We start from the raw sequence: 26,854 nt of genomic DNA on the forward strand, positions 1-26,854 counted from the left end.
CATTTGGGGGGGGGGGTTAAAGAGATTAAACATTTTGTTTGGTTTGGGTTTGAAATTAAAACATGAAATATAAATCTGTAAATTGATTTAAGTGAATATAACCGAAGAGTAAATGTTAAAAATATGTTTATTGAATAATACATATGAATATGCTATGTAATCCGGTCAGCCGTTATAAATCGGGGTATGTTATAACGGTTTAACCAATCAGAATCAAGGACCAGATCTGACGGTTTTATAAACAACCATACCAAATGAATAGGATTGAAGTTACGAAGTAATACTGGTAATTTTTAATGCTGAAATTTCAGGGTGTCAAACAGATGTTTTAAATAAGTCCGTTTTATCTCAAACGCTGTTTTTACAGACGTCTTAATGAAGAAAACAACATTTCCCACAAACCCAAGCCGGCAGAATCGCAGAAGGGAAAGCAAAATGGCGGAATCGGATGGGATGGGCCTCTTATTGTGTTCCTAATAGGAAAATGTTTCATCTCTACTTGGTGTTTCAAAGTTAACAAAAACATCTCAAAGACTTCTAGCGAGTTTTCAGCTTTGGGATTTACCAGTCGTCTCATCTTTTCACTTTGAAGGTAAACCATCATAATTGCTTGTTTACGTTAGCCTGCCAGCTAACATCTATGGACGAGAAATTGTATGCAATAGGCTATAGCAGTTAGAGGAAACGGGTTGTAAGAAATAGCTGCAAGCAATATAAAATGCACTCAGCGCGAGGCCGTGTATTGCTTTATTTTCATGACAGTTTACAAATGAGCACACAGGTAGGCAAGCACTGCAGTGGAGCACAAGCACCGATTGCATCCATGATATGTCTGTAGCAGCATGTTTTAGTAGTTTCATCCACTGCCCACTATAAGTGCTGTCATGGTGTGTAAAATTAAAGTCATTACTTAGTGTTGTGAATTTAGTGTCTGTAAGAGGTGTTTAGGTTATGGACAGATAATTGTATAGCAGAAGTAGTTTCCAAAAATCCTTAAGATTGCCTTTAGAGCAGTTGCCAGATCTGGTATTATTGAGCAAAAAATGTTGAAATGTGTTGTTTTGTCTAGATGGGAACAGATGGACAGACTCGCAAGGATGAAGAGGTTGAGCAGGCTAAGGTAAGTGATCTGTTGGAGCAATTTGACGTCAGTGCCAAACTGCCAATAGACAGTAGTAGTTAAGATTCAGTAGCACTAAATATTTTATGTCTTGTATCTCCTGTAATGTTGTAGTCACAGAATGAACAATGTTCAGATGAAAAGGAGGAAAATGAGTCTAAGGCTGAAAGAAAGACAGCTGGCTTAAGATGTTTCCAGGGGAACGGAGAGACCTCAGAGGATGAACCCAGTGAACTGGTACAGTACAATCATTTATGTATTTGAGGCTCAATGCTTGTAATATCATAACTGTCTCATTATGTATCTTACATATTTGTAATTTACGCATTCTGAACCCCGTGAATTCAGCTGACCCTTAGTCCATATGATTTTCTTTATAGGGAGCTGCTGTTGTGACTGCTTCTGAACCTGTATGTTTTGTGCCTCAGCTCATCTCCCAACCTCAGTACCTGGACTGGTAGGTGCTTGACAATAAGTCAATAGCTTGACTTGCCACCTTAAATGCAATCCATATGTTGGAGTTCTCAACATACTTTTGTCTGACCATGTCAAATATAAAGACCTTAAGTTAAAAAAAAGCACAGAAATGCAGTGGCTTGTCTGTTGTGTTGTAGTGACGACCAGAGTGTGTCTTGATTTTTGTCGCCTGTGCACATAAATAAATGCAGAATGGTTTGATAAAATTGTAATTTTCAAGCAATTAAAAGCCTTTACCTGGGGTTGTTATGTCTGTGTCAATGCATGGATGTTTTCAATTAAAGTATTAGATAAAGTATTAGTTTTTTATTTTATTTTTAACTTTTTTTGTTCCATAGAAATCCTGCTTCATAGTGCAGCCTTTTAAAATGGCAGGAAGCTTAGGTTGATGTAGGTTTTTGTCATGTATTTAAAGCTGACGTAACACACACAGTTTCTGTTAATCTCCTATTAATCTTGAGTACCTACAGCATGACTATGCACACACTACATCATCGCATTATCCCTGCATAACTGTTGGCTGTAAGTTTGTCTTGTGTACCATGGGACCACTACATCTATCAGTTTCAAACGTTCTGCAAATCCAGTTTTATATCCATCCCTTATATAACATTCCTCACCGAAATACAGTGAACGAACTTACACAACTTAACGCAAACGTAGTTCGCTCTTGCTCTTGCTGACAGATGGTTGACATGTGCTCCCTGGTTGACACGTGGGCGTGTTCTTTCATCTTGCTCTCGAAGGTTGGCGCATGGGCGTGCTTTTCCGGGAGAATTGTCCAATAAGAGACTAAGAAAAGTTGGGGAATTTCATGTTTGAAAAAAACCTTTCCAGAAATACTACGTCATACGTCCAACTCGTTTTTGGAGAATTCGACCAGGTCAAGCATGAGAAGACAGCACGTTTAACATTGTAAAGAATTCAGAATGCATGAAACACTGCGACACCTCCCCTTTAAGAACTATTGTCTGTCATGTCTGTATGGAATTAAATAGTTGTATATAGTACAGTTAGTAATGCATACAATTTTAAGTCCTTAAGAAAGATTTTTGATTTGTTTTATATACACGGACATCGTTAATTAAAATTATTTTCCATCCCCTTTAGTGACTTTGTGGAATTTACAGCAGAAGTGAGGGTAGAGGATGGCTCATCTCTTGCTTTGTTGACATCAGTTACCCCCAGTGTTGGACGCCAGAAGCCAGGTAAGTTCTGATCCTTAGCTTGTCTTTGATTATGTACAGTGTCTTACAGAAGTGAGTAAACCCCACGCATTTTAAAATATGTAAATATTTTATTATATCTTTTCATGTGACAACACTGAAGAAATTACACTTTGCTACAATGTTAAGTAGTGAGTGTACAGCTTGTATAACAGTGTAAATTTGCTCAACACACAGCCATTAAACGTCCCCTTCCCTGCGATCCCATTTTTCAATCTTTAGTTAGTGTGTAATGTTGCTGTTATAGCATTAATAATACCTGCAAAATGATAAAGCTAAAAGTTCAGTGCCAAGCAGGATATCTATAAAAATCTATATTCAACACCATTTTCGATACCACAGGGAAAAACCTCCATAACAATAAGGCCCTAATTTTTTTACTTTTTTAAAGTTAAATTGAAATTTTTTCCCCCCATTTTTTCTATTGCTTTTTTACTAATTTGAATTTAACATAAACAATTTTTTAATACATTTGCTGTGTATTTGTCAGTATTAATGGACCAGAGCTTGGGCTACATAAATAGTTAAGAGTTACATAAATACTTGAAAATTGACATAAGGTAAGACATAAGGGACCTGTGACAACTTAAAAGCGGTTAAAATGTCAATGTGAAATGTTTGTCCGTTCAAGCTAAGAAAGCAATGTGTATGGCTTGTTAACATGCAACGGTATTGTCCTGTGTAACGTTACTTTCACTTAGAGAAAACGCGATGTGTTTGTCTTGAGTGTCTTCACTTATAGAAAGCAGTGTGTATGGCCGGTAAACACGTGATGGGTCTGTCATGGGTACTTTCACCTAAAGAAGGCAGTCAGTACACCCTCAAGTGAAATTGTCCAAATGGGCCAAATTAGCCATTTTCCCTCCCCGGTGTCATGTGATTATTTAGTGTTACAAGGTCTCAGGTGTGAATGGGGAGCAGGTGTGTTAAATTTGGTGTTATCGCTGTCACGCTCTCATACTGGTCGCTGGAAATTCATGGCAAAGAACTCAATGGGGATTTTTACAAGCTACTTTACATTGTAGCCAAGTTTCATCTCTTCAGTGTTGTCACATGAAAAGATATAATAAAATATTTAGAAAAATATGAGGTATATAAAATATACTAACTTCTGTGAGATACTTTATGTCTACACATTGTACTATTTCTTGATTTTCGAACTTGTCTGCCTTTGTTAGGATCCTTTCTGAATGGACTTTTTCTCCAGCGGCCACCTTTAAGGAATAAGAGAGGTTCTGTAGACTGTTTTTTGCCTTCAGTCCTTCATCCCAGATGTTGTTCAGATGTCCTTCAAGCCTGGGGGCAGATGCAACTGCCCTCTTCTTTCAAAACCACTGAGAGAGTTGTAGAAACGGCCAAAAGCCCTCTTCCTTCATCACCCTCCAATTCGCCATCATCTCCATCCTCGGCTCCCTCTTCCCCCTCCTCCTCCCCATCCTCATCCTCTCCTGGTACAAACTACCACGTGGATGAAGACAGAGGCTGTGGTGATGACAACAGTTCCAGCAAAGGCACAGGAGACTTTGTGTCATCAACTTCATCCTCTCTGATGCCATCATCATATTCTGTGCCACCGTCTTCTAATCCACTTCACACATCCTCATCATCAAAACGCCCTTGCAACGATAGACAGAGGGAGGGTGTAGACAATGACATATACGACCCCTTTCACCCAACCGAGGGGGAGGGTGAGAGGGACCAAGCATCCTCTGAAGACGAGGAGGAAGAGGTTGATAAGTATGATCCTTTTGAACCCACTGGATCACCAGCTTCAGAAACCGAGGAAAGATGCATGGATGAGGAAAATGAACGAGAAAGCAGCATTATTAGTGATGGGAATATAATGAAAGGTGATAGAAAATTGGAAATCGATCCAGCTGCTGAAACAGAGGATGGGCCTCCAGATTCAACAGAAACTGTTGCTTCATCTTCCCTGTTTAATAATGTACCTTTAGAGTCTAACAGCAAACGATCCATCAAGGATAGAGCGAGAGAACCGGGAGCAAACCTAAGAGAAATTGGCACAGACTCTGAGCACTCTGAGATAGAAGAAGGAGAGATAGTGGGGGCCAATGAAAGAGGAAGAGAACAAATGATGGAGAGAAGAAGGGAAGTATTGCTTCCAGCCTCAAGCAGTCCCTCTTACCTTCAGGGCAGTGGCCCAAAACCTGAGAGGATCTTGAGGGTTTTAGAGGGTGATGGGTTTGTGTCTGTTCGTGCTGATGAAGAATGGGAGAGAGAACCAGTGGCTTCTGTGGGTTTGGGAGATCTGAGACGAAAACTGACAAGCAGGCGGAAAGAAAGATTCAGATCTTGTCCCTCCTCTGGATCCATATCACCTTCACCTGCCCTGGTTTTGCCCTTGTCTTTGCCCTCTCCACCTTTACCCACTTCTCCACCCCTATCTGCTGACAAACTGAGGAATCGCAAATCCTCCAAAAGTTCAAAAGACAGGGATAGAAACAAGTGTAAAGAGGGACGAGGAGAAAAGGAAAAGAAAAAGAAAAGGAAGGATTCTAAGGAGTCAGCTGACAAGAATAGAGACGACAAAGAGAAGGATCGTGGAAGAGGGGACAACAAAAACAACAATAGGGACAGGGAGAGAAGTAGCAGAAGTGATAGTCGCAAAAGGAAAAAAAGTTCTCCGGAACACTCATCTCGCTCCCACTCTCAAAATGCCTCTCATCAAACTCATAGCCATAGGTCATGGTCCAGCCACTCTGAGGACAAAGATCGTGACAGGGCTAGAGAGAGGGAGAAAGAGAGCGACAGGAACCATGGAAGAGACAGGGATAGGGACAGATGGGGAGATGATAGACACAGAGAGAGAGATAGAGACTCCAAAAGACAGGATGATAGAAGGAGGGATAGAAATGAAGATAGTAGGAGGTCAAGCAGTAGAGAAAGACAAAGTAGAAAAAGGAGCAGAAGCAGTGACAGGAGAGATCGTAGGAACGAAATTGTGAGGGGGGATAGAAACAGGAGACGAGATAGCAGAACTGTTATTCCTCCGTCCATTCAAGATCTTAGTGGCTCTGATCTTTTTGCAATCAAACGTACTATCACTGTTACCACCACTACAACTACCACCACAGTCCCAAGTTCACCTCCCAGTAGCCAACGGCGTTCCAGCAGCCGATCCCACAGCTCAGACAAACACCTTAAGAGGAAGAAGAAACGAAGACGACAATCAGATGACGAGGAGAGAAAAGAAGAGGAGCACGGGAGCAGGTCACGTCCCAGCTCCCTCAGTCCTCCAATTTATCATGAATATGAATCAGACCGTCCTGATGTAGATATGCTTTCTTTAGATGGGGAAGCACTGGATTCAGACTACCCTTCACTTGAGGACTCGCCACTGCTTCCTCCACCTTCTGAACCCCCTGTTCCCAGCCCCAAAATTAAATCTGCTGCACCCAAGGCCAGCCGACATAACCTGAAGAAGAAATCCAGATCTGGCAAGAGAGCTGGACTGTCTGAATCAACCTCTTCTTCATCTTCTCATAGACCAAAAGCCAAAAGTAAAAACCTCCAGCCATCTCTCTCACCACCTCTTTCTGCATCCTCAGGCAACAACACATCCCTTCAACCCATGGCATCCTCATCCATAACTAAACGGGGACGGAAAACCGGTAAAGATAAAGCAGGGAAGAAGGATGTTGGGCGTTCTGGCAGGTCCAAAAAGCTTAGTGGTGGTAGCCGAAAGGGTAAGCTCCAGTCTAAAGTGTCTGTTCTGGTGCGTGAGGGTGTCAGCAGCACCACAGGGAACTCTGGGAAGTTGGGAATTGATCTTCTTGGACCTAGTGGAGCTTCAGGGCCGTCAGTAGTTGGTGGCTCTATAGCTGTGGTGTTCCGCCGGGACAATGAGAGCCGGTCGCCCTTTCTCAAGCCCTGCTCAGAGACCCTTGCTCTTCCAGGGAGAAGCAAAGACTTGAGCAAAACTGGAAAACAGCGCAACATACTTCGGCCTCCTTCTTCAACTAACTCTGGTGGACTGAAGTCAAAAAAAGCCAAGCCCAGTTCTGCTACATCCACATCCTCATCCGCCTCTTCCCCTACAACATCATTGGCAGGAAAACGTAGGAGAAGGCCTGGAAAGAAGCCCAGAGATAAAGGACTAACTGTGGATGGAAGTGAGGCAAAAAATCCTAATAGTAATTGTAGCACGGTGGGTGGTGGTTGGGTGGGGGTATCTGCAGAAATGCAGCCGTTGGTTTGTGTTGGATCCAAGCCGTCAAGTCCTCCTTCAGCTCTGCCTGGGCCTACTCCATCATCCTCTTCCTCATCCTCCTCTTCCTCATCAGCAAGTGTACTTCCTCCATCCTCGTCACCACCTCACACATCTCCTTTGACTTTGCCCCCATCTCGAGAGACAAGGGAGTCATCACCAGACTCTCAAACCGTTGACAGTAGCTGTAAGACTCCAGAGCCTTCATTCCTCTCAGAGGAGTGCCCCAGTCAATCCAAACCCTCATCTCTCACGCCTTCAAAGTCCCCTTCTAGCCCTCCAAGCCTGTTGTCCTCACAGATCAGGGGGGAAAACATAGCACAGTCCACTTCCAATGCTAAAACTCTGCCACCAGATGATCAGAAGGCATCACCACCGTGCTCTACTTCATCGGCTTTAGTATCGGGCTCCCTCTCTCATTCTGGTGCTCCTCTTGCAAATGACCCTTCCTCTTCATCCTTGTCTTCAGTGTCCTCATCTTCAGTAAACAAACCACCGCCGCCTCCACCTCCACCCCCTTCTGCTCCACCATTAACCTGGGGTCTGCAAACTGGAGTGGACTGCACTGCTGGTGGTGTTTTAGCATGTAAGTGTATGGTATTTGTTTTTTAATAGCAGTGCATTTCATAACCATTCATTAGAATTTGTAAACACAAAAAACACACATTGGTATGAGAGCAGTTAGCCCAGCTAACTGTTATAGTGATCGTTCACACATATATGAGAATTCTGTCATCACTTACTCATACTCCTCTCATTTCAAATCTTAAAGACTAACTTTATTCCTCAGAACATAAAAGATGATATTTTGAAGTAAGTTGGTAACCATGCTGCAAAGACACCCATTTACTTCCATTGATTTTATATACACAATCCCAGTGCTGGTGAATGGGAGCCAATTAACAACATTCTTCAAAATATCCTTTGTGCTCTGTGGAAGAAAGAAAGTTGCACCGGGTTGAAATGAGTAAATGAACTGAGTAAATGAAACTGAATGTTTATTTTTGACCGAACTGTCACTTTAAGCTACATTGTGTGGACGTATCTGGAACAAACCACATTCATTGAACTGACTTAACAAATAATGTTCGAGCAACTTAACTTTGTGATTCCCATATTTGCACATACCAGACCCACAAACAGCGAAGACGGATTTATGCTTGTTGTATTTACACTTAAATATTCCCCGACTAAGGATTTACAAAGTTGAATAAAAATTGTCACGTCTTGCCTATAGTCGAATCAGACGTGTGTGTGTGTTTGTGCGTGTGCATCTGGGGATGACACCAGCTGGTTAACAAGGGTACAGCGCGACATTGATGCACCAAAAAACAATCACACATTATAGAATTCCTTAAGAACAGAATAAACCTTTATAATAAATAAAAATAAGTCAGAATCAAGTCACAATATTTTTTGTAACAGACTACATGCATTTAAAGAAAAGGTGTTTATTCATATATAAATGGCCAAACAATAAGTGACAAATGTTTAGAAATGGTGTACACATTCAATTGCGAGTAATCTGCAAGTGCATGCGGCACGTGCTGCTTCTCGTTACCAGTCTCACAGCATAGAAGAAGCTCGGTCATAGCCAGACCTTGCGCTCCTATGCGCCGGGGGTTTTGATACCCAACCTTAAAAATGTCCCATTTCAAATTATATTTTTGCACCGGGTTTTTTGGGATGTGTCACTTGCTGAACTTGTATTACAATTGAAGGTAATATTGTCCAGGTGGTAAATGGATGACTATTTTTTCAGTGACAGCCCTCCTCTTCAAAATGGAGGAGGCCAATATAGCCAGCAGAGCCAAGGCACAAGAGTTCATCCAGGCCACGAGTCAGGTAAAATCTTTTGCATCATATAGGATTATAAAATAAACATGAATATTGAATAATATATGTTTTTTTTAGTTGCAAAAATATATATCTCATTCTAAATATGGACTCATTTTGGACCTAATCTCGGTTTCTGTCTTCAATTTTAGATATGACCAACTCTACCAGACACATTAAGATTATTTATTGTGTGCTTTAATTTATTAATTTCCCTTTTATTATCGCACAGATTCTTTCTCAGGCTAATCAGACCCAATCACAGCCACACCCTTCTTCATCTTCCTCATCTGTGTCATCGCAAGTACCACCTCCTCCATCACATGCCCCGCCTCCTGGACCAACTCCTGCGCAGTTTATTCTTCATAGCTCTGTCCCATTGGTTGGCTGCACCAAAACTCCTCCCTCACACCTGCTTCCTGGACTGTCAATGGGTGGAGGCTTTGCTCAAACTCCTCCTCAGCCATTGCCAACAGGGGTGTCAGGGGGCTCCAGTGAAACGGGCTGGGACAATGACAGTAAAGACCCTGACAAGGTACCTACACAAATCTTGTCGTCTTCTATTTAAGATTATAAACTGTTCCTGCTTTTTTACTTGTATAACATTTAAAGTAAACTTGTCTTTTGCTTAGTACCTGAAAAAGCTGCACACCCAGGAGAGGGCAGTAGAGGAAGTCAAATTGGCCATCAAGCCATACTACCAACGCAAAGACATCAACAAAGACGAATACAAGGACATCTTAAGGAAAGCTGTGCACAAGGTTAAGATTGCTTCAACCACCACACAGTACTTATAAATACTCAAGAATGTTCTCAAGTATGTTTGGTGTGACACGGTACATCACAATGACTAAAGCTAATTTGTACCTCACAGATTTGTCACAGCCGAACAGGAGAGATCAATCCGGTTAAAGTGAGCAACCTGGTCAAGCTTTATGTCCAGAGGTACAAGTATTTCAGAAAGCACGGTCGCAAGATGGACGAGGAGGAAAAGGAGGACAGAGAGTCTGCCTTCATGCATTCCTTGACATGATTGGACAAAGACTGTTTATTTCTCTATCTGGTCAAACAAGTTTGCAAAATCTCCACCCTTGCACGTGTTAAGGCCCTCCTTGGCTATCAAGTAACAGTCGTTTGTTAAAGTGCTCTGTTTCCCTTTGTGTGTTGACCTCATGTAAACGTCTGTATTCCACCCTCCTTCCAGCTATATTTCTTGTCTTGCTATAAATATGTATGGGTGTAGAAGTATACAGAAAGTATTCTAAAGCATAAGCTTGAGAGAGAGAGATAAAGACGGCACACTATTTTTTTCTTACACTTAATGTTTAACCTGTATATACTTTTAAGCACACTACACATGTGTTCTTTTCTCCTCTCCATTTCTGAGAGGGGTGCACATTTAAATATTCAGCTAGAATACACATTTATTATTGAGAGTTTGTGCGTGAGAGTGAAGAATAGGAATAGAATGTTATCTTTAGCCCGATCTGCTTTTCTTTTGGATGGCATTTGCGAGCGTGATTTTCTCTCATTGTGTCATAGAGCATTTACGTGTAGGGGTGCTACTTAGACACATGAAACAATCTTTCACCAACACAAGTTTTGAGGTATTTGTGGAATTCAAGGTATGTTCCACTTCTCAAAGAACAGTGAATGTATATAAAGATGGAACAGGTTGACAGATTTTTTTAACGTAAAATTTAGGCAACTGATTTTAAACTGATCTGTTCTCATCACCTAAGTAAAATATATGTTTCCCCAGTCAAAGTCATCTAATATAATTAAGTCAGCAAACAACATAAGAAAAGAACAAGTGTGTATGTGAATGGTTCCCCCAAGCATGTGTTTTGGATTTTATTTGTACCGAAGAAAACTGTAGTGATTTTGAGGGTCACTTGAGAGATAAAATTGTGTCCTAACCTCAATATGAAGAAGTCTGACTCTTTTCTTAAACATTACAATTTGCAGTCTTAGAACTTGTTGGAGTTTCACTTTAGTATGTGCCTGTGTTTGTGCATTTGTAAAATTTCAAACACAATTATTTTTTTGAAACTGATAACATAGAACTTCAAATTAAACTGTTTCTCTATTACAGTACTTCCTGTGGTGATACCATCTTGATGGTATCAGAGTGGTTGATGGTTGATGGTAAAAGTCTCTCATACAAGTTGACAGAATTTGGCAATCATTTATGCTTGTACAGTCAAAAGTATATACAGGGTAGAATCTTGAAATAATAATATAATTAGCTTGAGAAAAATGATGCTGAATATTCTTAAGCCTGAATCTTACACAAAGATAAATAAATTACTTAATTTAAATTACTTGGCCTTTATTTTAGGTAAAACGAAGTTTATCTGTTTGAAATGTTTATGTGATAACTCTGAAGAAACCCTTAAATCTAACATTAACTTTAAGTAATTTATTTATTTTGTTGGGTATGTACAATGCACATAACATAAAATAAAGTGCAACCAATTTGTCCAAGAAACAATAATTTACATCTCTTAAAATTCTATTTAATTTTATTAAATTTAAATAAATGCCATAGATGGCTGTTAAATAAAACAGAAAACATGTATGTTAAACAGCCTAATATTAAAGTCATTTTCAAAGTAACAGAGAAGCTATAAGCAAGACACAATTACGATTGTACAATTACCCCATTTGTTAAAGTTAAGTTAACTGGTGTTTCAAAGTTCCCATGTCTCTATCACATAACGTTTAGTGTTTGTCGGTGCAATACATTTCTATTTCCTTTGGATATTTTATACGTTATTATATACGTTTATTTCAAGTTATTAAACAAAGTAGCACAGACAAACAAAGTGTTTGTTGGATTCAAACGCAGATAGCAGGCAAAGGCGCCCACCATTACTTCCTGGAGAGGACAACTGTAACAGTCAAACCAGCATAACAGGCCAGGCAAAAACATTAAAAGCTGATCGAATTACAAAAGCAAGCTCGACCCTGAAAGCCCTGCGGACAAATAGAAACCAGCACAGAAACTCTGTGAATTAAATGGCTACAATGGCTTGTGTTGGTTTTAATGAAAACTATTAACATCTCTATGGGATGTTATCTGGCGGATGAGAACCAATAAAACATTATTAAATGATTCTGGAATTAGGTCCACAACACACTACATAAAGCCTACAAAGGAATTTTGTAATAATGTCATAAAAGCCGGAAACAAATAGTACTGTTTGTTTTCAGCAGTTTTTGTAAATAATTAATATCGCCGGAGTAGTTTGCGAAATTGAGATGTTTTCTTTCTGTGAACAACATCAATTAGCCAGTCGAACCAATATTTAATCGCCGATAATACCAGCTAGATCTTGTGTCGTTTATAAACAGACTAATCTAATCTTCAGTGCACGGGTAATTGTTTTTCCACACGTGTTTGGCCGTGTTACAACTCTACCTGTCCTGTTATCATGAAAGGCCATCGTTATCTCGTGCTGGAATGCATCCTGGGGAGCGCGCGTATGACGTATGCGTGAGGGCGTAGTTATAAAAATACTGCTCCGCTCATGAAAGTTGTATTAAACATCCCGTAATCCGGTTATGGCAAATTTAAACATTAAAACAAGACTCTCAGTTTAATTCAACCTCAAGGACGCAGAATTGCAAAACGCGCAGGAGTTCGAAATGACGAAAATCGAGAAAGAGAAGGATGGTGGTGGTGGAGGAGAGAGAAAATCCGGAAAAGATCAGGTTTGCTTAAAACATTACCATTATTATTGCGGGTAAATCAAAGTCTAAACTTTAGTTTTTTGTGTGATGAAGCAGGATGGCTACAGTTTATTTTTCATGCTTTGTCAAGATGTAGAAACCTGTTACTGTTTGAATGCAGGAAAGCATGCGGAGACGGGTGACAGTAAGCTTTTCGTGAATAGTTGGTGGCTGGCAACTCTTAAAACGTCATTAAAAACCCAGACATACAAAACAGGCTAATGCACAGTATAAGTTCATAACATATACAATTTATTTACTTGAAAATATGTGTCCTTTTTATATCTAAATGTATGTGTGCCTATATTTTGGAGGGATATGACTTTATTGGACAAGAAGTGATTTTGGAAGAAAATGTTCATCTTTCAACTCCAAGAACATTCATTTTTGTGGTCTTTTTATACCACAATTCTTTGGGGATTTGGGAGGTGATGCCACGTATAGGGATTGAAGGACAAAGCTTATGTTCAATGTTTCCATGTGACACAATAATAATACTAAATATTACAGCATATGTAAGTGTCATGACCTTGTGAAGGGTTTGAATTGTCTTAAAGATCAACCAGCTCTTTCACAATTTATAGCCTCACATTAGTTATTATTCTACTACAATAGAGAGCATGTTATACATTTTTACAGCTTTCAAAGCAAGCACATTATGATATATATTGTGTGTTCATTCACACTGTTACATTCTGTGATAGATGTTGTTGTCATTCATTCATTTCCTGGTTGCATATCAACACATTTCACTGGTATTGCGTATTCATGTACAGTAGTGTACAGTATATAAAGGTTTGTGTCGGTCACTGACTGCGAACGAAAAGAAACCGGACCTGGATGTGAAAGCTCTGACTCACTCATTGCTGTGTAACTCTTGTTTTTGCAGAGTTGGATCCCAAAGATGTTCAAAAAGAGAACGTGCACCACCTTTGTGAAGGACTCTAGGTACAACAGTCTCTTTCCCATATACTAATTCCCATGTTCACTATTCTGCAATCTATTCACGCCTTCAAAAACGCTTGTTATATGATTAGGTTTTGGCCTTTGATTTGCTTATGGAGGGTGGGTCAGCAAACATGCCACTTTTCTGGAATAAGGGTTAACAGCTTCTCATTTGTGAATGCAGCATTGTTTCCTCGTCCGTTTCACATTTTGGGTGTTGTGTGTGTAATGTAATAGGTGTGGTTCACAGCTGGGTGGTAGTGGTACAGTTAATTTATTCATTCAAGTAAACCTGCTGTCTACAATATGTGTGACCTGTAGGATTTGAATTTCAGCTATACTTTTAACTTCCTCATTGACTGAATTAAACCTGACACACTAAAACTTTGTTGTGCATTCATTGTTACTTTAACCACAGTTCTGATGTGCGTAAAGAAATGAAGCATATAATTCTAACATCAGTATCTACATTCATACCCTGCATTAGAATTTAGAATCAACCAAAACCTGTTTTGATTCTAATGAATTTTGTTTTTTTCTTACTGGACTAGAAAAAGTGGTTTGTGTCAGTGTGGTGGAGCACTAAAAGATCATACCAGTGTAACAACTGATGATTGTACGGACGACAAGTGGGAAAGTTTGCAACACACTTGCGAATACTCCACTGATGCCTTTGGCGATCTGGAGTTTGCTGGAACTGGACGTCGACACAAACCAGTGGGTATCTAACCCACAAAACTGCACAAAATTATAGTAACTTTTACCCAGAAAATATAGTTTTGAGAATGCAAAGTTGATTATTGTATACTATTCATTTTATAATACCTACTCTTTGACACTATCAATTAAATGCATTAATTTTCCCCGTTCTTAGTTATTTCCATTCACTCAGTTCCCATAATTTTCCCAAAATGTAATGTAAAATTTTTGTATGAAGTTTAAGCGTAAAAAGTTTATCTAAATCAACTCAACACATTATATGTTTTCCTGGGATTCCTGACAATTCCATGGATATTACCGCGACAGGACTTACATCTATCTCTGGTTTTGGGCACAAAATCCTGTTCCACATATGAACTACGAGATTCACCTCATGCATGTTTCTACATGTTTGAAATGTGTCTGTCAGCAGCCTTTGTTGCTCAGTTTAGGATAAATAATATCACTCTCATATCAAAAAAAGTGTTTCTGTTGTGTCACTCACTTAATTCAGGTTTGTGCACTTACTGAATGTCACTCTAATTGTCGTCTCTTTAAGTTTCTGCGTCTGTCATATGACACACCTCCTGACTATGTGTACGCGCTGATGACCACTCAGTGGGGTCTTCCAGTGCCCAATCTGGTACTGACAGTGGTGGGGGGAGAGGGAAAGGTGAAGGTGAAGCCCTGGGTACGAGAGGTGATCAGACAGGGCATTGTCCGGGCTGCACAGAGCACAGGTAATCCCGGACATCTTGCTTTTTTATTTGTCAAGAACTAAAGTCAAGTGTATTGTGAACCCTCTGCCCACTCCTAAAAACAAAAATGTAATGTATAACATTTTTTAGACTGAAAGAAAATAATGAAACACAATTAATCAAAAGAAAAGAAAATTAAAACAGCGGTTAAAAATAATAAACATAAAACAAAAGGATTCTTAGATCCAACCCTTGCAATCTTTGTTGATTTAACTATAAATATGTTTGACTATAATCTTTTATAAAGAAATAAAGTGGAAACTTAGAAAATGTGAAATCATTTTTGAAATAACTAATGAAACACAAATGTTAAATAATGACAATCGTTTTAGGATAATAAAAAAAAAAAAACATTTAATTATTGCGTCTTTATATCTCCAAAGTATACATATCAAAGCAGATGAACTTAAGATAAGAAAACTTTCAGTACAATTTTGCATTTTTAGGACTTCTGCAGAAACATCAAAGCAATTCAATATATTTGCTCTCAGAATGCTGAAGCTCATAATTGTCCAAGTATATGACAGATAGGAGATACCTTAGCCTTTCAGAAATAACTGTTAATAACTGTTTTCATGTCCCGAGTAATTAATGACTAGACGGATATTATCTAAAGGCTTAAGGTTTAGTGTTAAACAGGAACAACTAGTCTTACTCAGGAGCTGTGTTTCCTTATATTGAAATAAGGCTTAAACGCATAAGTGTTGTGTTGTGGGTAATGTTACAAAATTAGTTTCCTTAGTTTCAACATCATTGTTGATGTTTGTGACACTAATTGTGTTTGTGTGTTAAAATAATTCAGGGGCTTGGATCTTGACGGCGGGTCTGAAGGAGGGAATCAGTCGCTGTGTAGGCGAGGCAGTACGGGATCATTGTGCAACAGCTTCACCTCTTTCCCAGGCCAAAGTTATAGCTGTGGGTGTCGCGCCCTGGGGCTTGATTTACCAACGTCAACAGCTTGTGAATCCAAAGGTACTATGAGTCAATTGTGGGTTAAAAGTTTGTACTGTTAAGGGGAGGGTCGCGGGGGACTGGTAGGCAGGGCTCTCTCTACAATATACTATTATCCACACCTAAAGATTTATGAATGCCATAGCACTCTTGGAGTCATGAGTCACAGCATATCACTGAACAAAGTTTTTGACTGCTGTGGAACTTTGTGCAGCTCCCTTTATAAAACATCACTTTTGTCTTCTCTTCACAAGGGCAGTTTTCCAGCTCGGTACTATGCACAAAATATGCCCCCTACATCCAGCTGCCTGGATAGTAGCCACGAGGCCTTCCTCTTAGTGGACGATGGAAGTGTTGGTCAAAGAGGGTGTGAAACACTGTTCAGAGCCAACCTCGAGGATTTCATTTCTCATCAGCGCACTGGCATCTGGGGTGAGAGAGAGAGAGACATTTAACTGTGAAACAATATTATAATGTCACATACAAAAAGAGAACAACAGCCAAATTAAGCCCTTTCATTAGAGACAGGAAGCACATATTAACTGACAACTGACACATTCCTGGAACTACGTGCTTCCTTTTATTTATACTTTTAAATAACAGAGCGAGAGAAAAAGATCCGCAGTGTACCATTAAATAATAAACAATAGTAGTATTTTTTCACTCAATATTGAATTAGTTATTTGTTTTTTTTTTGTTTTTTTGGGTAGCAGCTAAACTTTGCAACTGTGTTTGTACTAATATTTTAAATGCAAATATTTTAGAAATGTGTCATGTGAAATGGTAAAACCTCAATACCCAGTATTGGTCACGGCCAATTCCAACATTATGAATTTCACATTCCCAGTCAAAACACTCAGAGAATGTATTTATTACCAATATAGTAAATTATTTGTTTATGGGCAGTTGACAGACAAATTTATAAGGTACAAACAAACAATGAAGATACGTTTCTCTTATGCTTTTTATATGATAAATAGAAAAAAATACCAAACAATGAAATATTAACAGTTTGTTTTCTAAATGTGCTATTCCACACTACAGAACACATGTACAATGTAATGATCAACTACACTTATATTACGTAAACCCTGTGGGGTCCAGACATCAGAAAAATATCAATCTGCTCTACATACTTTTTCAATTTAAGATGAGGGAAATAAAGATGCGTTACGAGGGGGGACAAAAAAGGAAACTTTTGTTTGAGAGACAACATACTTTGTGACATTTATTTGAATTCAAATTGAGAAACCAGTAGCAATTATACCCAACAAATGTAGAATGGATGGCTCCTTATAGAACATCACATATTTATTATATTTTAGTCAACTTCTTAGCAAGAACTTATAAAGACCTTTAAAAAAGATCTCATACATATCCAACCAAATATTGACATCTGAGCTATCAGAATAGAGAAAACATTGAGTAAAAACTTTGCATGAAAAGCCCTATTGATTACTTAACTAAAGTGAAGTATAAATATAGTGAAACAATAAACAAATACTTTTCATCATTTAAAATCCTGAAAGTTATATGGCTCAGGAATCATTAGTGGGTTCTACTTCTCTCTAGTGGAGAAGGCAGAGAATGTCGTCCTAAAACAAAATGGAAACTTAAGACAAAAGGAAAAACCAGCTTATGACCAATTGTATTCATAAACCCTTGTTCTCATATTTTCAACAGGAAGTGGAAGCATCGAGATTCCTGTTTTGTGTGTTCTAATCGCAGGAGATGCTTCAATGCTAGAGGTCACAAATAAAAACTGTCATTTTTGCTAAACTTACAGTATCTATTAAATATGTTACAGATTTAAATCTAGTATATTCAGTCTCTTTTAAGCATTGAATATGATTAATTAATGAAGATTTTGGAATATATCTCTCTTTTTTTATTTCACTCCAGAGAGTTGATTTATCTCTGAAAAACGCCACTCCGTGGTTGGTGCTGGCAGGTTCAGGCCCAGCAGCAGACCTGATAGCAGGAATACTGCGGGATGTCAATGCACCCATGACTCCACCCGTGAGTCCCACTTTGCCGCCTGCCAACAAAGAAGCAAGCATAAGCAACAGCACTGAGCTCATGGAACGAGTGAGGGAGAGAATCAAGAAACAGTTCCCATTTGAGACTGAAATAGATAAACTTGCGGATCAGGTGAATAATTGAATCAAGACTAAAAGATTAAAAATAAAAGCTTTAGTTTAAATTCAGAACACTGAAGAAGAGAAATATTCTTACCCTTGTGGTTTTGATGACTTTCTTCTCCAGGCCCTCAGTATATGTCAAAATAAAGATCTGATCACTGTGTTTCGTGGAGACCAGGAGGGCAAAGAGGACTTTGATACCATCATTCTGAAAGCTCTTGTAAGAGGTGAGCTGCAGAGCTCAACAGCGACAGCTCAACATGTTTACAGTGTAGATGTTATTTCATTGTTTGTGTGTGTTTTGTGTTTAGCTGCTAAAAGAAACTCTAATAATGCTAGTGAGTACACGGAGGAACTGAAGCTGGCCGTGGCCTGGAATAGAGTGGACATTGCTAAGAGCGAACTGTTCAACACCGACATCCAGTGGAGGGTGGGTCTAATAGCAGTGCCCTAATAGTAACATGGAGCATTTATGTGTTTTGTGTACAATGTTTATTATCACAGTTTGCTTTTAAATTAATTTATATCCAATATTTATTTGCATGCTTAACCCTCGCCTGCTCCTTTGGGGATTTATATTCATGGTCAAAAGTGACGGAACACCTTAAATATAACTTTTACCCTTTAAAGTGAAAGGAATTTAATAAGTTAAATAATATATTTACCGTAATATTTCAGATTTTGTGGGATTTTAGTGGCTTTATTTAATATTCATGCATTAAATTATTTTTCAATTCCATGATATATGTTTATAAATATTATTTCTAATAATTTCATGTGCCTTTTCAAAGTCAACAAGTTTTGTATCATTCAGATAAAAAAAAATCATTCATATTTTTTACACATACATGGATTTATTTTTGACCGGAGTCACAAGTTTGATTCTTTTTAGGATCGTTTAACCATTTCCATTAATTTTTGTGTTCACAGTGCGACAAAAGCCCCTAAGTTTTATACCATTATATTAAAGTGAAATAAGTTTGAAACATAAAATATGTAAAACATTTGGTTTAAATAACTGATCACAACAAGCAAAATGCATTTGTAATGCCAGTGAAATGTGGGATATATCCAATTATTGAATGTTGTTTCTATGTGAATCCAAAGTATCTGTGTTGTTTTAACACATCAGATACTCTTTTGTTTGTCAGTATGATGACCTGGAGGAATCAATGACAGATGCGCTGGTGAACGACAAGCCTCACTTTGTTCGTCTGTTCGTGGAAAGCGGTCTGAACATTCTAGAATACCTGACGTTCCATCGTTTAGAGAAACTGTACAGCTCGCTGTCTGACTGCACTCCGGTCTACTCGTTCCTCCAGAAAAGACTGCAGGAGCGAATGGACGTAGCGGCCTCACAAAACAGATTATCGTCCTCACCTGATGAGACTTCATCTTTCAAGCATTCCACAAACGGCCCAATCCCTGCTGCTGTACAAGAACTCACCCTATATGAGGTAAAAGAGGTTACCATGAAAGAGGACGTGTTATATATATTCTAGACACAACAGACAGAACAAATGGATTAAGATTTCTTTATCTTACAGGTCTCAATTGTGTTATCTGAAATCATGGAGGACGTGTGTCAGCCGTTTTACTATGACCCTCTGGGTCTAAACAAGGGAGTGACCTCCAGAAAAGCAATGAAGGTCAGTTTTACTAGTCAACGATGTTTATCAATAAATACTATTGTTAATAAACTACATACGCATATGCAGACGTTTGTGTCTCTGTCTTTCAGCTTGTGAATAAATTGTTGCTAGGGGAGAGTCCGTACCGAAATAAATCCTGTAAGAATCCCTGGGTCGCTCTATTCATATGGGCTGTTGTGCAGAATCGACGAGAAATGTCCATATACTTCTGGGAAATGGTAAAACTGTCTTTATGTTTTTAATCATGTTATCATTTAAGCATTTAAGCATGGGTTTTGTATTATATTTTGGTCGATTTGTTTATATGTCTATCTTGTACTCTCTTTTAATATGAGGCGGGGGAGTCAGTGCTAAGTGCTCTTGCCGGATGTAAGATATTAAGAGAACTCTCTAAACTGGAGATGGACACCGATACCAAACTTTCCATGAAACAACTGGCTCAAACCTTTGAGAATCTGGCACATGGTGAGTGTGAAGTCAAATTTATTTATTTTTAGTTTCTGGTATACTGTCCATGTTTGAATGTTTTGCCACAGATTTCTCTCATCACTTTCATTCTAGATGTGTTCAGTGAATGTTACCAGAGCGACGAAAGCCGTTCTTATAAGCTTCTTATCAGACAATCACATCTATGGGGCGAGGCTACCTGTCTGCAGATGGCCACAAAAGGTGATGCTCGCCTCTTCTTCAGTCATGACGGAGTGCAGGTTTGAGATGCTTATGTCCTTTTGCACACGTTGGTGCATGAATATTGTTTAGTTATGCTGATGTTATTTTGTATGTCTTCATGGCTAGACCTTACTGTCCCAAATTTGGTGGGGGGACATGGATTTCAATACAGAGGTGTGGAAACTGGTTCTCTCGTTTTTCCTGACTCCCTTCATCTTTACCGAGCTCATTGTTTTCAGGTCGGTATGAAATATTTTTGGCCCGATTTTTTGTTGTGGTGCAAGTATGAATGGATATCATTGGTCTTTATCTGACAGAGAGCCAGAAAATGAGGAGAAGCCCGAGGATTATCCTCAGGGTAAAGAATTCGACAGCGTGGAGGGAGCGGAGTCAATGGCAGAATTCCGGAACACGTAATTCATGGATTCTCAACACTATACATTTTTTTGCTTTCTATGAGATTTTATGCATAACTTAAATGTCTCACACATGTGCTTCAAAGGGATGAAGATGTGGAGGAATGTACCTCTCTGAGAGTAATCCAAGAAGGTGCGTCTAAAAGACAAGTTTAATGCATCTTGACTGTTCAAATTTGCATGTGGTATCTTACATCCTTTTTTTATATAGCAGTACCAAGCGTTGTGCCCAAGAAACGACCTTTTATAGTTCACCGATGGAGGCAGTTCTGGTTTGCACCGGTGACTTCGTTTCTAGGCAACGTGTTCACATACTTCCTCTTTTTGTTTCTGTTTGCTTACGTCCTTTTGGTTGACTTCAAGCCTCCACCTCCTAAAGGACCCGCCCCTATGGAGATAGTATTGTATTTCTGGGTCTTTACGCTGGTTTGTGAGGAAATTCGACAGGTAAGAAAATTTTCCATTTGACGCCTAAACGCATTCTGACCTTATCATTCAGTCGCTGAAAACTGGTCGTCCTCTTAGACTTTCTTTATAGGGTCCACCACTGTAGTTCAAAGGATGAGGCTCTACATCCAGGACATCTGGAACAAGTGTGACCTCACAGCCATCTTGCTCTTCATTCTGGGGGTTCTCTGCAGGTGCGTTTAGTGAAATCCGCCCTCAAAATGATTATGAACATGAGTGACTGTGTTGGTTAATACATGTGAGTTTTTTTTACAGGATGTTTCCGTGGTCATATGATTTCGGTCGTTCGATACTGTGTCTTGACTATACAGTGTTCACACTCAGACTCATTCACATATTTGCCGTCCACAAACAGCTTGGTCCCAAAATCATCATTGTTGGCAAAATGGTAAGAAAGTGACACGATACCGTGGCAAGAACCTTTCCGATTTCCTGGTTTTCTGAATTAATTTGACTTAGATGAAGATCAGATCACATTTTATGACAGATTTATTCAGAAAACCATGAAATTCCAAAAAGGTTCACATACTTTTCTTGCCACTGTATTCAGAACTTGGTTAAAAATTACAGTTCTTGTTTTCTTTGTAGGTGAAAGATGTGTTCTTCTTCCTGTTCTTCCTGGGGGTGTGGCTTATGGCATACGGAGTAGCCAATCAAGCGTTGTTATACTCCTATGATTCCCGTCCTAATTGGATATTCCGCCGAGTGTTCTACAGGCCATACATGCACATATATGGCCAGATACCACTGGATGAAATAGATGGTGTGTGTGTCAGACAATATACAGTATATACAGCCATGGAAAAAATTAAGAGATCATTTCAAAATTATTTTTAGTTTTTCTGAACTTTTTAGGTATGTGTTTGGGTAAGATGATTTTTTTTCGTTCTGTGAACTACAAACCATATTTATCCGCGATTTCAAATAAATTATTGTTTCTATTTGCATTAATATGCAGAAAATGAATCTGGAGAGACAGGTCCCCAAAACAGCAAAGATTCTCTGTATTTTTCCAGACCTCAAATACAGCAAAGAAAACAATATTAATATTAACTATTAAGCAATACAACAATAATATTAACGTGTATACAAGTATTCAGGAAACGTTTAAAAAAATGTATGTGATAACTTTAAATAACAGTTTTCATGTGTCTTGTCATGCTGTCAGTCTTTCACATTGCTGTTGGATGACTTTACGTCACGTTGAAATTTAACAGACACTAGACTGGAATGATCTTAGAAATACTTTTTGAATGAACATTTGGTCTGGTCTCTTAATTTTTTCCAGGACGGTATGCATCTCTTATACTATGTTGTTTTATTGATAACATAGTTACGAAAAATATGTCTTTGACTCTAGCTGACAAGCGTGCCCAGAAACAATGCACTAAAAACGTGACTCTCATTCATGAGGGGTCTGAGCCTTGCCCGCAATCTGATGCTAACTGGCTGGTCCTTATTCTGCTGTCAGTCTATTTGCTGGTCACCAATATTCTACTGGTGAATCTGCTCATTGCAATGTTCAGGTAAAACATATTTCTTGAGTAAAATGCTGTATGGTGAATGAGGTTTTATTATAGCCTGGTTTTGTGATGTGTCTACAGTTACACATTCAACAAGGTTCAAGAGCACAGTGATGTGTACTGGAAGTTTCAGCGCTATAACCTGATCGTGGAATATCACTCGCGGCCCTGCCTCCCCCCGCCCTTCATCATCATCTCTCACCTGCATATCTTCATCAAAAGGGTCATCCAAAAAATTCCTTCTTCAAAGATGCAACACTTCGGTATGTTATTTCTTTATGTGTTTCCTTCTTTAAGAAATGGGCAGCCATGATTTAGCCTTCTTGCACCATCATACATTGGATACACTCTTTAAAATAAAGGTGCTTAAAAGGTTCTGTACAGCAACCCTGATCGGTTTCACAAAGAACCATTCAGTCAAAGGTTCTTTAAAGAAGCCCCTCTTTCATACTTTTTTATATTCAGATGTTAAAGGTTCTTTATGGAACCAAAGGTACTTCTATGAAATCGAATAACCTTTTGAAGCACATTTTTTGAGAGCGTATGTTCTGTAAAACTTTCTTCTTCTGCAGAACACAAAATATGATGTTTATGAGAACATTGGTAACCGAACAACAGCGGTTGCATTGGTTTTGTGTCCAAACAAAAGAATTGAAAGGGTTCTGCCGTTGTTCGGTTATCAACATTCTTCAAAATATCTTTTGTGTTCTGCATAAGAAAGAAAGTCATACAGGTTTGAAATAATAGGGTGAGTAATTGATGACAGAATTGATCCCTTTATCCCTTTAATATCTGGAATTTACAAAGAGCGTCTTGTGTGCTTTCATAGGAAACTATGATAATCTGACCTTTGCATATTAACAAGGTGACACATTTGCTTACATTTCATTTGTGGCCTAGAAAACATCAACATTAAAGTGATATATTCATGTTATGTCCCAAAGTTTCTTTGTTTTCCTTTTTTACTCCAGAAATCCTAAAACTGGACTTGACTGTATTGCATCACATTCTGTTTTTATATTCTGCATCTGTTTGATTTGTTATTTAACCTAGCATGTATCTTTATACACAGTGTTAAATGTAATCGGCAAAGAGGCCAGTTGGCTGAATAAATGGGAATCCATGCTGAAAGAGAACCTGCTTTCCACGGAGGGCAAGAAGCAAAGAGAGAGTGACACTGAGCGACTCAAACGTACCTCCACAAAGTCAGTCACTCTCTAACTTTACTTTCCTACTCTAAGCAGTTACCAACTTTATTTAAAGCCGTCTACTTCCAACATGTTTTCTATATACCTATTAGAGAACATGAATGCAGATTTGTTTGTAATGCACACCCGGGGGCATTTAGTAACCTTACAGTGGAAGCTCCTATTACATGTTTCTGTGCATACGAAGGGGGAGACATGGATACTGTCAACTCCTGCTGAATCGGGCACTGGCGTGTTGATTGACAACGTGTGTGTTGTCCCTGTCTATATGTGTTCGTAGGGTGGACAGCGTACTGAAGCAGATGGTGGAGATACGCGATCAGGATCGCAGGTTGAGAAAGCTGGAGACGGAGGTTAGTGGAGGCTGTATGCGTCTGTCTACCTGGGCTATTGAACTCAGGGGGTGCGGTGCACCAGTGTCAGACGTCAACCTGTTTTGGGCCCTGTTGGTTACTTGCAGTGGCGTTTTTGTCCCAAGCCCTGGTTCATTTCTGACCATGGTGTAAGAGTGTGAGTCTTGCCTAATTTGAGCTGCAGCTGTCGTATTTGCTTGCTCAGCACAGACCAAGAGCCATTTGTCATTCTCTGTCACTGTACTGCCCCCTCATCCAAACCCTTCTGTAGAAGGCAGATCTGCTTTGAAAATCTGCCAAGATGTCAGGCAAGCACTGTTATTAATGAACTTGCGCTCTAAAGAACAGTTCAGGTTTTCGACTGATCCATTGTGTGTTCTTGATCATTTCTTGTTATTCAGGTGGAGTATTGCGCTACTGCCCTCTCCTGGTTAGTGGAGGCACTGTCTCAAAGTGATCTGGCAAAACACACATCTCCACCTCCTTTCAAAGGTGTGTTCTCAATAAAGATGTTGTTGTTTTGTGTTACATTATTTAAGGAATTAGTTTGGTTGTAAGATGTAATATTGCATAAGCATACAGTTATTTTTTGTGTCAATTTAATAGCGTTTTGTTATCAAATAAGATAGAACCAACATTCTCTTATCACCACATGTATTAAATTAACTTAAATGAAGTTTTGGTTTTAACATGATCTTTTCTGTGTTTTAGGTGTATCATCTAAAAGTCCTTCTTCTCCCACCTGAATAGTCACACAAATACAAACGTGTTCCCTCACTTATTCAGAAATTCTGGGCATGGATAGAATTACTTTATATTCTTTATCATTTCAGTTGCTATTGAGTCATTATTTTAAGCAGTGTATTTTTGGTCTTATGTTAACAAAAGTTGTTTAAATGTTTCATCGTTGGACGGTATATTTATTGTTATGAAAACAACACTGGTTGAGCATTTCTATTTTGATCCTTGTAATAGAAATTTTACCATATGTTTGAAACAAAAGAGACTCGGATGTCTCATATGACTGTAAAATGAATGAAAATGTATTCTTTTATAAATACATTTTGCATTACATTATATTTACGTTTTTACTTTTTATTCTCTGCTTGCAAATAAACAACTGATGTGAACAGGGTTTGATGGTAGAAACGGAAGCACATATTTATAATATTATAATACATGTGTTATTTTGTGTAAATATCTGAACTTTAAATATGATCTACAAGGAATCTTTTAAATAAAAAAATTCTCAGGTACAGAAAAGGCACAGATTCGCCATTCGCCCTCTTTGAACAAAGCCTCATTTGGTAATTGATCATATGTTTCCTATGCATACCAATTTGTCCTCTTTGTTACTCTTTTGTAAAGTCCATTATGAATTTTGTGTGCATATGTTCTTTGCATCTTGGAAATCAAGATATTTGTAAAGTTGTTCAAAAGTGGCTGTAAAATTACCTATTTACCAATTAAACCTAAATTTGTCTTTGTATTTCCCTCTTTGATTTGTATTCTTAATCTTTACTATTGCCCAATTGCAATGACCTTTCCCCTTTTGAGAAGCATTTAACTCCTAGGTTGGCACGGACTTAGTTTCCTACAAGCCTTACATGGCAAGAGCATAGGCCAGATGAGGATCAGGTTGTCATCTTCTGTAACTGTGGTGGGAGGAATGGCAGGAGGCTCAACTCATCTAAGTATCTCTGCTTAATTCTGACGGACTCTAAATCAGCACATCATTTCTTCCCAGGTTTAGCTGTTCGCTCGCTATGAACGTGGATGAGCTGTTGTGTTCAGAACAGAATAGATGTGCAGGTAGTTTCATACCTAGAAAATCTGCTAGTTGAATTGGGTAAATTGCGTGAGACCACATTGACAGCGAATGTTTACTTACAACACTTACTAAGAATGTTTACTCAGAATTAACCCATAGGCCCGGTTTCACAGACACGGCTTAAGGCTAGTCCCAGCCTAAAATTAACGTTTGACCTGTATTAACTGAATATTTGCCCAGAAATATCTTTAAATATATCAGTGCCATTGTTCGTCTCAAGATGCACACCAGTAATTTAGGCATTTTTATAATGGCGACATAAATATCTTAATTATAATAATGCAGAGTCCTGGTTTAAGATAAGCAGTGTCTGTGAAACCGGGCCTGAATGTCTTAAAAGGTTAAATGTCAGCTTGTACATGGAGGGAGTCTTTTGCTGTACTGGTTTAAAATAATGGGAAATACAATGTATACATTTCCATTGCCTCCTTATGACAAGGCAAAACATACATCTGACTTATCAAAATTATTAAACTGAATGGTTTAAAAAAGATAACAATAATAATCTGTGTAAGACATGCTGCAGGATATACTTAAAGTTATTTAAGCTATGTTGGCTGTAAAGAGAAATGATCCTTCTCAAGCATCGTTTTACCAACTTCTTGTTTAAATGCTGCA

General features: G+C 38.7%; 2 protein-coding genes across 3 annotated transcripts; both read left to right on the plus strand.

Annotated features, from left to right (window-relative positions):
• The first annotated feature begins 265 nt into the window (after nucleotides 1-265).
• Nucleotides 266-10,812, plus strand: scaf1 (SR-related CTD-associated factor 1). Its single transcript, XM_056752670.1, has 11 exons — nucleotides 266-286; nucleotides 368-592; nucleotides 1,070-1,120; nucleotides 1,235-1,357; nucleotides 1,501-1,577; nucleotides 2,708-2,805; nucleotides 4,002-7,637; nucleotides 8,814-8,896; nucleotides 9,120-9,422; nucleotides 9,520-9,648; nucleotides 9,762-10,812. The coding sequence occupies exons 3-11, from the start codon at nucleotides 1,070-1,072 to the stop codon at nucleotides 9,918-9,920; spliced, it is 4,659 nt and encodes a 1,552-aa protein (XP_056608648.1). The 5' UTR covers nucleotides 266-286; nucleotides 368-592; the 3' UTR covers nucleotides 9,921-10,812.
• A 1,574-nt stretch (nucleotides 10,813-12,386) lies between these two features.
• trpm4a (transient receptor potential cation channel, subfamily M, member 4a) lies at nucleotides 12,387-25,894 on the plus strand. 2 transcript variants are annotated; one of them, XM_056752671.1, is made up of 28 exons: nucleotides 12,387-12,604; nucleotides 13,512-13,570; nucleotides 14,119-14,284; nucleotides 14,826-15,006; nucleotides 15,827-15,996; nucleotides 16,230-16,407; nucleotides 17,659-17,723; nucleotides 17,878-18,126; nucleotides 18,241-18,343; nucleotides 18,428-18,546; nucleotides 19,268-19,573; nucleotides 19,664-19,765; nucleotides 19,858-19,986; nucleotides 20,104-20,233; nucleotides 20,330-20,475; nucleotides 20,564-20,676; nucleotides 20,755-20,850; nucleotides 20,940-20,986; nucleotides 21,065-21,300; nucleotides 21,379-21,494; nucleotides 21,577-21,709; nucleotides 21,910-22,084; nucleotides 22,682-22,847; nucleotides 22,926-23,107; nucleotides 23,917-24,049; nucleotides 24,333-24,405; nucleotides 24,807-24,897; nucleotides 25,117-25,894. In XM_056752671.1, the coding sequence occupies exons 1-28, from the start codon at nucleotides 12,539-12,541 to the stop codon at nucleotides 25,149-25,151; spliced, it is 3,765 nt and encodes a 1,254-aa protein (XP_056608649.1). In that variant the 5' UTR covers nucleotides 12,387-12,538; the 3' UTR covers nucleotides 25,152-25,894. The 2 variants fall into 2 exon arrangements, with proteins under 2 accessions (XP_056608649.1, XP_056608650.1); XM_056752672.1 differs by having other exon boundaries at nucleotides 21,068-21,300.
• Nucleotides 25,895-26,854: the final 960 nt, after the last annotated feature.

Source organism: Triplophysa dalaica, chromosome 7 (genome assembly GCF_015846415.1).
Source record: "Triplophysa dalaica isolate WHDGS20190420 chromosome 7, ASM1584641v1, whole genome shotgun sequence".
Taxonomy (NCBI): domain Eukaryota; kingdom Metazoa; phylum Chordata; class Actinopteri; order Cypriniformes; family Nemacheilidae; genus Triplophysa; species Triplophysa dalaica.

Excerpts from the sequence above, each read along its gene's own strand:
- scaf1 (XM_056752670.1), top strand. The coding sequence starts at position 1,070 with ATGGGAACAGATGGACAGACTCGCAAGGATGAAGAGGTTGAGCAGGCT. Across the intron at positions 1,121-1,234 it reads AAGAGGTTGAGCAGGCTAAG|TCACAGAATGAACAATGTTC; the intron begins GTAAGTGATCTG and ends GTAATGTTGTAG. Across the intron at positions 2,806-4,001 it reads TGTTGGACGCCAGAAGCCAG|GATCCTTTCTGAATGGACTT; the intron begins GTAAGTTCTGAT and ends TGCCTTTGTTAG.
- trpm4a (XM_056752671.1), top strand. The coding sequence starts at position 12,539 with ATGACGAAAATCGAGAAAGAGAAGGATGGTGGTGGTGGAGGAGAGAGA. Across the intron at positions 15,007-15,826 it reads CCGGGCTGCACAGAGCACAG|GGGCTTGGATCTTGACGGCG; the intron begins GTAATCCCGGAC and ends AAAATAATTCAG. Across the intron at positions 18,547-19,267 it reads ACACCGACATCCAGTGGAGG|TATGATGACCTGGAGGAATC; the intron begins GTGGGTCTAATA and ends TTTGTTTGTCAG.